At 40.2% G+C, this 13081-nt stretch overlaps 1 protein-coding gene across 2 annotated transcripts in view; it reads right to left on the minus strand.

Moving 5' to 3' along the window:
• The window catches only part of CWH43 (cell wall biogenesis 43 C-terminal homolog), a 51715-nt gene that overhangs the window by 32067 nt on the left and 6567 nt on the right, over positions 1 to 13081 (minus strand). For both annotated transcript variants that reach the window (XM_065598048.1, XM_008163634.4), the window contains exons 5-8: positions 11931 to 12132; positions 10766 to 10854; positions 7809 to 8063; positions 3339 to 3464 (exon numbers count right to left, since the gene is read on the minus strand). In XM_065598048.1, the coding sequence (XP_065454120.1) occupies positions 3339 to 3464; positions 7809 to 8063; positions 10766 to 10854; positions 11931 to 12132 (672 nt within the window). The remainder of the gene's footprint in view (positions 1 to 3338; positions 3465 to 7808; positions 8064 to 10765; positions 10855 to 11930; positions 12133 to 13081) is intronic.

Raw genomic sequence — 13081 nt, forward strand, 5'->3', positions numbered from 1 at the left:
ACATGGAAGAATATATTCTCTTCCCTGGGATTAATATTAAGGAATGGGAGATACTGCCCGGTTATAGTTAAATCTCCACATGTTTCAACAATAACACAGTCCCAAGGAAGTGTAAGTACTTAGAAAGTATCTGCCCATCAGCATACATGCAGATATTTTAGAAGAAAAATCTATCTGCCTTGCATTCATGTCCTCCAAAACAAAGCAGAAACTGCAGGCTTCATATAGCACTTTCCTTTGTATAGCTGAAATTATCTCTACTGAAGAACCTGTTACAGAAATTCATAAAGGTAAAAAGAAAATGCTCTGTTTTTCCTGGCTCTGAACCAGAAATCCTTTTAGAGTATGGAAATATTAATTTGTTAATATTATCTTGCCAAGCAAATAGCTATAGTTTACTTTAAAAACTCCCAGACCTCAGAAAGATGCAGTCCCTATCAAACCTCCATAGAAGCACTTTTCTAAATGTACAAATTGGCAGATTCTTGAAGAAGCACTAAAACCTTACAGAACGCAAATCATAGCATGCGTCTGACGAAATGGGTATTCACCCACGAAAGCTTATGCTCCAATACGTCTGTTAGTCTATAAGGTGCCACAGGACTCTTTGTTGCTTTTTACAGATCCAGACTAACACAGCTACCCCTCTAATACATAGCTTCTCTGTTGCTTCTGAAGTCTGCCAAATCACAGTAGTGGACAGCTAAGGGTTTGGCACTTCATAACTCGGTGATTAAATCACTTTGTGATCATTTCACATATACAAAGGCATATTATGCCTATCAAAAAACTCAGTTAACTCTAGTCAATTCATTCATCAAATCCTTAAACAAACAGTGATAAACTGACGTATAATTAATTTTACATTAATATCAAACTCCTGTAAAACAACTTTACTGCACATTTAGGCAAACTTTACCATGAATAATGGCAGGAAAAAAAAGTCACATATTTACATGCCTTATAAAGCACAAAGGTGTTTGAGGGAGAAACTGACCAAGAGCAGTAAAGTCTGGGAATGCTGGGGAAGTAAAGGCAGAGGTCAGTGTTGCAATAAGTTATAATATCAGTTTGATAGGACAAGGCTGTGCAGTGAAGCCAGTAGACAGGGTATTTTACTGTTCCACTCTTCTGAAGTTATAACAAGGCTAATGGCTTTGTTTTGGGGGTGTTAAAACTTCTCACATTGACTATAAATATATTTTACTACACCCTAGGTACTTATATGGCCCTACTACCACAGTTTCTGAGCATTTCACAATCTTTAATAATATTCACAACACCCATGAGGGGTAGGGAAGTACCATCATCTCTGTTTTACAGATGGGGAAGTGAGGCACAGAGAGGCTAAGGGATTTGCCCAAGGTCATGCAGGTAGTGATGGCAAAGCAGGGACTTGAACACAGGCCTCCTACATCCTGACCTAATGCCCTAACCTCTAGACAACTTCTCTCTCTAATTCTCTATGTAACTGAAAAGCTATTACTGGAGTATGTGACCCCAACTCTCCACTACATCTCAGATGTGCTCAGTTATAGCGGAGAATGGCAGCCACAGGGAGCTGGCTGCGGCTCATTGATTCTCAACCAACAGAAGTTACAGCAGTGAGGCTCCTACGTCCAGTTGTGCCACTGAAGTGAACAGGGTAGTCAACTCACAATTTTAATGCAAGTTTCATGATATTTGGTATTATTTTTACTTAAAACCCCAGCTCACAGAACCATGTTATTTTGTGAGAATCTCAGCCTTCATTTAAAAAAAATATGAAAGCAAGTTTTTAATCTCTCATGCTTGCAGAAAAAAAGCTTCAAAATGTGACCCGAGTGCATCCTAAAGGTTTAGAAACCAGAAGGCCAAAATAAATAAAAACAATCCAACTATTTTTTTATGAAAGGTTGATTATTTTTCTGAGGTCCGACTCTTTACTTTTTTTTTTTAACATTTGGGGTTAGCAATACTGTGTAAGCTCCAGCAAATCAGGCATAGTGAAACTCTGGGCTACCACTTGCCCCCCACTTCCCCCAAGCTTGACATGCCCCTTTCTCCTCCTTGTGCTGGGGCTGAAGGGTGCAGCTGACATAAGCAACTTGACAGACCAGAGACTCGGACCCTGTGACTCTGAAAGTGTTTCTTCCAGCCCAGGGTTAATGTCGTTGGCATTTTTATTTTTGTCTTCCATACATTTTAGGCTTGTGCAGTTATATATTTTCCTACTTGGTATCAAATGTTTAGTTATTGGCTTCTTTACAAAAGCAGCAAAGAAAGCAACTTTAATAATTTAGGACCATATTCTCTCCTTGATCTGTGCTCTGTGCCTAAAACTTCCACTCTGTATCAGTGGAAGATCACACTCCATCATTTTCATTAGCATACTCACTAATAAAATAGTTAAAGCCTTATAGTATGTCATTAATGCTATTTGCAATATAGTAGTGTTCCATGTTTTTCTATGCCTCTTAGGACATGTAGGTGCCAACCAGTAATTCACTTTATTTACACAAAAAAAGCTATTTTGGTCGGTCATTTTTCAAGTTTGGAATCTTCAGTCGAAAGATACACTGGCAGTAGAGGTGATCATCTTTGAGTTGGTCTGTTTTTTTGTTTTGTTTTGTTTGCTTTTAAATTCTATCAGATTAGCACCTTTTACCAGTATTAAATTCAGACAGTAGATTTTATAGCTGCATGAAACCTGAGCAAGATTTAAAGTGCCAACAGCAGTTATGATTTCAATATTCAGTTAATTAAAAAATAAACATTGTTAGATCAACAGGAACAGCTTTACATTCTTATTTTGTTTTAGTTTTCAGACCAGTTTTAAAACTGTCACTATCATGGGGAAAAGGACACACATGCTTTGTTGATACCACTCTGAGAGCTAAGACTACTTCTCCCAGGGGCGCTGGAACAATTTGTATAGTGGGGGTGCTGGGAGCCATTGAACCAAACTGTAAACCCTATAGATGGAAACCACTTCACACACACACACACACACACACACACACACACACACACACACACACACACACACACACACACACACACACACACACACACACACACCTAATTCCAGCACCTGTGATGTCTCCTGCAAATGGATAAGAAAAATACTGTAAATAGTGGACCAGATCCTCTGCTAATGTGAATCAGCATTGCACTGGAACTACACCAGTTGAAGATCTGGCCCTGTATCTAAAGTATCAGAACAAACATCTCTAAAAACTGACTGAGGAAAATCCTGCACTGCTTTACTTTTCTCTTACTGAAATCATATTCCCAATTCAACAGTATGATTAAATTAGAGGTACTTAGTTTAAGAAAAGAAGCAAAATTATACTTACATAGTTTGATATATTTTTCACTTTGTTTGAATAGTGGCTTATAGCTACTTTTAACTTGAAATATACAATTAAGGTTCTTCCTGGAGCCAATAAGTTCATCTAACCCAACAAACAACATGACAACTCCTGTAACAAACATAACATTATTAGTTTTTCATGTACCTTTTACTTATTAAATGCAATGAGACTGTGATAATATAACCTTATAGCTGAGGATTTACATATGCAAAGTTTATGGACAGTCAAAGCTTTCGCTTCCACTGCAACAATAACTTACCCATATGGAATTAGATTTATCAATATTTGCAAACTATAGTAATACAATAGATGCACACAAGTTATATTGGCTGGGATGGCCCCGCTTATCAATGTCATGATACTCACTGATGTATGTAACACTTTGGTCATAATTTTGCATTTGATTTAAATACTTGTAGACATGTATTGTATACAATAACCATCAGTGACTGAGCATACACCTTCATTGCTTATCAAAATTAAATTTGCCACAAATTGTAAATATTTCAAAATAAGAGTATCCCAACAACTTATTTAAAACCTCACTGTACCCTATTCTAAACAAAAAAATACGGAGAGCCAGAATCATATTCTCTAAGTTTAATTTTAATACATTCCTGTTAAGATAAGATTTAACATGCCTAGAACAAATGGAAAGACCAATTTATAGAACTCCTGGGAAAAAGACAATGGGGCAGAGCCTCATCCCTTTTAAGCCTGCTTTGTGCTGCTCTGGCAGTAGCCCGCAAAAGATCACTTTACATAGAGAAATCCCAGAGACAACTCTACACTACTTTCTGCAGACATCCCTTGGGTTCTGACAGTTCCTCTGCATCCCTTGGGAGCTTTGGAGCCTGTACAACTGAGAGCGGCTCTAGTTTGTTCCTTAAGACCAGACAAGTGCCCAGCAGCCCAGGGACCAGGGAGTTAATTTATAGCTAGCTTTGCAGCCCCCAAGTCTAAACTGCATCCTGGTGCTAAAAGACCAATCCTGAGGATCTGGCTCATTATTTAAAATGGAAATGCTGAGACAACTTGAGCCTTCTTGGGTGCTATTTGTTCCCACTTTAACATATTTTATCAGGTTCATTTTGCTATCAAAACACTGGTATAAGTTTGATTTTATCTTACTCCATACATATGCTGATTGGGAGATCAGCAATATTACCACAATGCTCTTTTTAAGGAGATTTTTTTATAAAACAAAATTACACCCTGAGTCTGCATCAAGTTCCACTAACACCTTCTGCAGAGTCCCAACCATTTCAATGGAGCACTGCAGGGTACCATGTCCAAATGCAAGATCAGGGCCTTAGATTTTATGTTTTATGTTCACACTGGATAAATGACACTGAACGGTTCTGCTGAGCAATACAACCCCCACATCAGCCCAATCCTTTTAAATTTTACTAGAATTCATCTGGACAACAGCTTATACCTTAACATTGGATTTACAGTGCCTTAAAATAACCTGCTGGAAAATCATAATGGATATTTAGAATCCAGAACGAGTTACAAATCCACTGCTCTCTCATCAAGACACTGTTTATGTAGGAACTGACAGGGGCCAGCTTTTCAGCTATGTCCTTAACCTTGTGTAAGTGATGTGTAACAGCCAACTTTAGAGGTCAGTTGAATGTGGCAAACAATGTATTGTGCTCTTCTTGACAGCCAACAGTGGGAGCTGTTCTTTTTAAGAACAGACCACTACATATTGACATATTTAAAAAGCCAGGATGAAGCTTCAAACTGCTTACCGTTGAGGAGCATATTTTCTTCTCACTATATGTAATTTAGATTAACATTATAGGCATTATCCTGCATTCCTTATACATCAAAGAATCCCACTGGCTGCAATGGAAATTTGGATGCATAAAGCATACAGCATAGGGCTCTGTTGGAATACAAGAATGTGCACTAAAGTGAACATGCATCCTTCAGATGTTTGTGCTGTAGTTAACTAGCTCAAGAAGTGACGTTTCATTTCTGTTAAATAGCAGAGTTGTTGCTTTAAGTAAAACAGTCCATCAGCTTCCTCGCTGTTCTTGAACATTACTAATGTTATAAATGTTGCAAACCACAGTGCTAGTTCTCTGCTCAATGAATGAGAGGGCACACTACCACCCTCTCAACTGGGGACTGATCCAAAATCCATTAAAGTCAATGGAAAGAGCAAGTGACTTTGGTAGGCCTGGGATCGGGTCTTTGGTCAGTTTCATCAGTTTGAAGAACCACAGTAATGAACATAATAATCTTACTTTCATTATTTCCCACATGGCAGTTCCCTACCCAAGTTGCAGTGAGAAAAAGGCAGGATATTGGACAGGGAGAGAGAGCAGGAAATAGCATTGACACCTGAAAGAAACCAAAAGAAACAAGATGTTTGCCGAAAGCCATGCTGTTAGGGAGGAAATACAGTAGTAAACAGTCTCTTGATATAAGACGAAAAAAGTTTTATAAGCAACAGAGTAGTGCTAAATACCCAGAAACCATAACTTCCCCAGATCCTCAGCTAATGTAAATTGATGTAGTCAGCGCCACTGATTGCCACAGATCCAGCTCATAGTTTTGATGTTGCCAACTGAAGGCACTGTAAACTGGGGACCCCTCTATATTATCACCCAACGGCCACGCCCTCTGAATCACAAATGTGTATTTCCAAGGGAGTGTCATAAAGATTGATTATATAACAATTTGTGCGCTGTAAAAGCATTATTTCTGAAAGTATTTGACACTTCTCTGATAAGCACTTTCTTCACACACACCTTTTTAAAATAAAGTTTAAATGAATTGTGAAGGTTGGATCTCCTGATCTCCAGCATATTCCAAGAGCAAAGAAAGTTAAAAAAAAACCCATATAAATAAAAAGCTGAAAATTATTCCTATAGTATTTGAAACAGCATACATTCAGCCTGAGAATTTAAAAAGATGGAGAGTGATAGCAAAGGCATATCTGCACCCTAAAACTGTCTGGACAATCATGAATCAAGTAAAATATATAAAGAATACATTCCCCACTCCCCAGTCAAAATATAAAATAATCAATTACATTTGAACACCATTTACCTGGGCATGGTTAGCCGTAGGTAACCAGCTATCATTTTTAAACATGGCTTTGTTTGTCTACCATTAGGTGCTAAATAATGCTTTAGAAATTTTTACCTGTTCATACCATTCACTTTACCAGATTGTTTCCCCCTCCTCACCTTAACATAAGTCACTTTGTAAAAAGATACAAATTTAGGGTTTAGAATTTCACTCTTAAGCTAGTCCCTCCATACGCTCATACCATTTGTTCTTCTTCTCCAATGTATTGCCTATTGGTCTGTATCTTTCTGACACAGATCTGAGTTGAAAAAACAGGAGTACTTGTGGCACCTTAGAGACTAACAAATTTATTTGAGCATAAGCTTTCGTGGGCTACAGCCCACTTCATCGGATGCATGTAGTGGAAAATACAGTAGGAAGATATACACAGAGAACATGAAACAATGGGTGTTACCATACACACTATAAGGAAAGTGATCAGTTAAGGTGAGCTATTATCAGCAGGAGAGAAAAAGAACTGTTTGTAGGAGTAATGAAAATGGCAAAGTAAAACTATTTCCCCATGCTTATTTCCCCCACACACACACCCAGTTCCTCATATCTCCTTGTCAATTGCTGGAAATGGGCCATTTTCATTACCCCTACAAACAGCTCTTTTTCCTCTTCTGCTGATAATAGCTCACCTTAACTGGTCACTCTCTTTATAGTGTGTATGGTAACACCCATTGTTTCATGTTCTCTGCGTATATATATATATCTTCCTACTGTATTTTCCACTACATGCATCCGATGAAGTGGGCTGTAGCCCACAAAAGCTTATGCTCAAATAAATGTGTTAGTCTCTAAGGTGCCACAAGTACTCCTGTTCTTTTTGTGGATACAGACTAACACGGCTGCTACTCTGAGATCTGAGTTGGTGAGGAGTTACAGCAAAGATGAGGTTGGTCTGACGTAATCTTCACAAGAGCCATTAAGACAGACTTACCTCTCTGCTTTATGAGATCACATTCCTATGAACCCAGGCCTACATTGTACTGGCCTTTTTTGCTGCCATGCAAACTCAAGTCATATTTACTGGCAGCTATCACCTCTAGGTCTCTTTTACAATATTTCTAGATCTCTCTTTCCCAATGAATATTTCCATTCCATTTTACATTTTCCCCAAGTTGAATATTTTATTTTCTGCCCATATTTTAAACTAATTTTAAACAAAACAGAAGCTAGTTGATTTGTAATTTTTAATTATATTTCTTAACTGGCTGTCTTCCCACATGGATAACTCCCACCACATTCAAGTCAATGGGAGATGAGCATGGAGGAGGACCATTTATTGCTTTAAATGACTGCTTGAGGCTAAAAAAAGTATATTTTCTTAGTTGTCTTAATTCAGGATCACAGACATACCTAAAAGAAGGTGGGAGCTCTCTCTAGCATAAATTCCTCCTGGTACAAATTTATAAGCTGTGCACCACACACAGAAGAATAACTCTAGGACATAGACAAACATGGCTGTACTCATGGCTTTTCCAGGATGCAGACAGCTAACAAAACGTCCAGTCAGTCGAGGCCACATACACATGGTAAAGACAGCAAGAATGTTGCCTGCTATAGCTGCACCCCAGGTCTTTAAGTAAAGGAGACCAGCAGCAGATGCCATGCCTGTGAAGGGACACAGAAGACTGTCAGTGAGTCATGATCAGTTACACTTTATTTTCCTCCTCATGTTCACACTTGCTTTGAAAAATTCAGTTTTCTAAAAGGCTTAGAGAAAACTGTATAGCAGCCAGAAATATACTGTACAGTACTTAATGGAAAATATAAGTGTGGTTGGAGTGAGAATGGGCACTCCATATAGTATTAGTAGGGATGGCTTTTCCTTACAGTCAGTCAATGAAAGACACTCTTGAGTTCATTTTCTTAGACTGTTCACTTAGCTGGGTAAGAGGATCTAGAAAATATCAAGAGCTAAAGCCATATAATTTCTCTTGCAGAAAAACTCCTTGTGATAACATAAGGGCAGTGCAGGATGTATTAGGTGGGGAGAGGATGCACCCTTCCTCTTATCTCTCCCTCCACTGGGCTTCCCCTTGCTTTTATACACCACTTGAGTTGCCATGTGACAGCCAGGAACCTGTTTACCTTTCACAGTCTGCAGTGTACTTACCTTACCACACTCCCACTGATTGCAGTGGGATTTGGCCTGAAACACAATATTGATAACATGGAATATGCTTATAAAAGTAAAATATTATTTTAAAAATATTTTTGTGGTAGTGAATATTTTTCTACCCAAACAACTATTGTTTTGTGATAATGAATATTAGTAAAAGTTTGTAACTTTTTTCTATGATAATCTGGATTACTAACATTTTTAGCAGTGCAAATGCATGATATAATTCAAGAGCCAATCAATGTTTGATTAGAACAAGTTATGGAGGTACAACACAAATAAAATGATATTAGCAATAGAGCCAGACTGCGTTTGTTTTACCATACCAATGTCATCAACACAATAGAATTTATTAGGACAACTTCTGTTTGCAGCATTGCCATCTCAAGATTTTATTGTGACACTCATGACATTTGGTATTTTACTTAAAAGTCCCAGCTCCTAGAGATAAGTGATTAAGGAAGAATCTCAGCTTCCATTAAAAATAAAAGTAAGTTTCTAGCCCCCGTGTTTGTGCAAAACAGCTTGAAAATGTGATTCTACAGCACCATGCAGCTTAAAAAACAGAAGGCAAATTAAACCTTTGATTCTTTTTATTATTTCTTAAAATCTCCTTATAGGGTGGGGGAGACATTAGTTTTGAACATTCGGGGTTGGCAACACGGTCTTGTCTTCTCTCCAAATACATCTAGGGAGAGTTATACAGATATCAGTGAAGTAGGGGTCATTTTTCGACACCATTTTACATTCATTATGGGTGAAATTCTCAAGGCCTCCAAAAAGGCTGAATGGGTTTCATTAGCCTGTCCTGAGTGAGCAGGCAGCCAAAGAGTAGTGCAGCCTTTCCAGAGTCTCCCACAGGTTCTGGATTGCCATTTGTCGCCCCTCTGCAGGAGATGCTAGCCACTGGATTGCATGAGTCTAGATCAGGGATGGGCAAACTTTTTGGCCCGAGGGCCACATCTGGGTGGGAAAATTGTATGGTGGGCCATGAATGCTCATGAAATTGGGGGTTGGGGTGCAGGCTCTGAGGTGGGGCCAGAAATGAGGAGTTCAGGGTGCGTGAGGGTGCTCCGGGCTGAGACCAAGGGGTTCGGAGGGTGGGAGGGGGATCAGGGCTGGGGCAAGGGGTTGGGACATAGGAGGGGGTCAGGGGTGCAGGCTCTATGCGGCACTTACCTCAAGCAGCTCCCAGAAGCAGCAGCATGTCCCCGCTCCAGCTCCTGCATGGCCAGGTGGCTCTGCACGCTGCCCTGTCCACAGACGCCGCCCCTGCAGTTCCCAATGGCCATGGTTCCCAGCCAATGGGAGCTGCGGGGGTAGCGCTTGGGGCGGGGGAAATGTGCGGAGCCTCCTGGCTGCCCCTACGTATAGGAGCCAGAGGGGGGACACGCTGCTGCTTCCGGGAGCTGCCCGGAGTGGGGCAAGCCCTGGACCCCGCTCCCCGGCGGGAGCTCAAGGGACGGATTAAAATGTCTGGAGGGCTGGATGCAGTCCCCAGGCCATAGTTTGCACACCCCTGGTCTAGATCCAACAGCCCCTCCCAAGCATCCATTTGCCATTGGTGCCTTCCCAGCATCTAGTGTGATTCATTGTATGCTGGCACAATCAGAGACACAATCTCTGCAGCCACAGAGGCAGGAGCTGGATTTGCCCCAAAGTGAATTTCTGATGAAACAGTAAGTGTTTGCATTTATTGTACTGCCCAGTGGTTGGTAACCTGTGAGGCGACACCTTCAACATTCTCTCCCAGCTACAGCCCCACTGACTTTGCAGTAAGACTACACTCTGTATAAGTGTTTGCTGGCTCAGCCCCATAGAGCACACATACTGTGAAAGGTGAACAAACAGACTGCACTCCAGGGGTCCAGATCCCCAGTTGGTGTACATTACAGAAGGAGTAATTTACACTAGGGTGGAGCTCTGGCTCATGATTCTTATCCACTGGCCTACAAAGGACAGGTACAATAGAAGTGATACATTTGGTACAGAGGAAAGGCGGGACCAGATAGGCAGCACATAGATAACCGACGCCACTTGTTAATAAAACTATTTTCTTTAGCATCTACTCATGAAATGAAGAAAAATAAAATGCTTTTTTAGGCATGAGGGCACAAACAAAAAGGGAGGGATTTAGGTGAAGTAGTGGAAATAAAGTAATGCAGCATGTCCACACCAGATTTGCTCATACCTGTAAGACACAAGCCAAAACTGGTGAATGAAGACAAAGACAAAAAGGAAAGCATCACTCCATGGGCCATTCCCAACAGAACTGCACCTCTGTTAAAAAAAAAAAAAAAAGTACACATCACTATAATCTTGTAATACATGACACTGAAAGAGGGACTTTCAGATTAAACAGACAACATTTGTGCAAAAAAAAGTTACCGATAATATTTTATAACTCTTTTGCTATTAGAGAACCTTTATTTGAGCACACATATCTTTACCTGTACGCAGCTCACTTTCCATTTCATCCTGCAGTGAAACCAAAAGTGTTCAGTTTAGAGTATCACAGGGGTTTTAATCACAGAAATACATGTCAAGGAGGTTCAGCAGCATCATTAACACATCGCTGCAAGATCAGGTACAAAAAAGAAAAGAAGAGAGGGGGAAGGGGAGAAATCCAGGCTGAACAGAAATATTTTCACAGTTTCTACAAATGGACCATATAGTGTGGCCCTTTTGCACACTAAGCCACAAACTATCAGAGACACTAAAACCACTACTTCACTGAGTTGACTAATTAACTAACAAGATAACTAATCCAGTTTTCTTCTAGATTTTGGAACTCTGAACAGCAAACTTTATTGCATCTGTATTTCTAAAGTGATCCAATTTCATGTTAGCTTATAAATTTGCTTCTTGAGTTTACTTATATTGTGCCTGATCCTGTTCCCATTTAAATAAAAAAGAGCAGAACTGGGTTAATTTACTGTATCTTTTAGCAAAATCTTTTGCATTAATAAGTCATTGAATGATGTGTCTTAATTTGAAAATATTTTAGTGTCATAAATCAGATGTATAGCTGAAATACCAAATCTCCTCCCAAATTATATTTCAGTAGAACCCAGATGACCCAGTCAAGGATCAGAGCCTAATTGTGTTAGTGACACGCTTTGGGGTTCAAACCAGACCAGTAAGGGTCACATCTAAGCACTTCATATCTGAGAACAAGAATAATGGAGAAGGACTTTGTTCCTTCTCTGATTACCGCCTCCAGTTAATACGTATAGGCTGCAATCCTGAAATGAGCTCTGTGTGGGAATAACCCTGCACCCACATGAATGTCATTGCAGGATTGGCACGATAGTTACTACTTTACAAAGAATGAAAAAAAAAAAAACGCTTCTCACCCATATGGATTAGGATCTGGTCCACGGTGTGGATGTCCACTCACAGCCCACCTAGAAACAAGTGAGACCTCTCCAAAAATCCATAATGTGAGGAACATCAGACTGCCAAAAGCCGCTCCTGACAGAAGCCAGTTAGATCTAGGAATGGTTTCTTTCGCTGCATCACCAGTCTTGTTTGCTTCTTGCTTCACACTATCTGTGCCTAGAATAATGACATGAACACACACTTTACATGTGTGCAAACAAGTTAAATCTTTTTAGCAGGGTTTATTAAGAAGAAACAGCTGGGATCACAAAACAGTCCTGGAAGTTTACCAACTTAGGCACAAAAATCTGTTCACCACATAATATGTGGCTGGTCAAAAGGCAAGTGGCAGGACACCAAATAGGAAGCACAGAGAAGAGGCCAACAATGTGTGGCAAATCTGACATGCATAGGAAGCTTTGGGAAGTGAAGCTATCTACTATAGGGAGGTAGTTTATGTGGATAAAATGGCACATATTAACAGCTTTTTTCTTTTTAAAGTTTTTTTAAGTAGATTTAGTTGTTATGAAACGTGCCAGACTCACTTCCCATAGCTGTCAGCCATCCCTGGGAATAAGCCACTAAACAGACACAGCATAAGCAGTGACAGCACTAGCCTCCCCACGCTGCCTTGCCAACATGCCCCAGCACTGATTTGGAAAGACCACATCTAATAGAGTACAATACTACTTAGTGCTTATATAGTACTTTTCCTTCACAGATATCAAAGCACCTTTCAAATATAAGCATTATCTCTAATTTACAGATGGGAAAACACAGGCTAGGTAGGTGACATGCCTGAGACATACAGCAAATCAGTGATAAAGCTGGGAAGAGAACCTAGGTCTCCTCACTCCCAGACTAGTACCCTATCAAACAGTAGTTCAATCTTTGATTTGAAGCTTAGCACTGTCTGAGACAATCCACTGCCGCTCCATTTAGGCACAGCTCTAACCAATCAAACAGGCACACTTCAGGGGGCACCAGGGCCAGCTCTAGGATTTTTGCCGCCCAAAGCAAAAACAATTTTGCCCCCCCCCCTTATTTAATTACCCCACCCCCGGCCCCGCCTCAACTCCGCCCCTTCCCCAAATCCCCAGCCCTGCCTCCTCCCCCCTGGCTCTCA

The sequence above is a fragment of the Chrysemys picta genome, chromosome 5 (assembly GCF_011386835.1).
Source record: "Chrysemys picta bellii isolate R12L10 chromosome 5, ASM1138683v2, whole genome shotgun sequence".
NCBI classification, from domain to species: domain Eukaryota; kingdom Metazoa; phylum Chordata; order Testudines; family Emydidae; genus Chrysemys; species Chrysemys picta.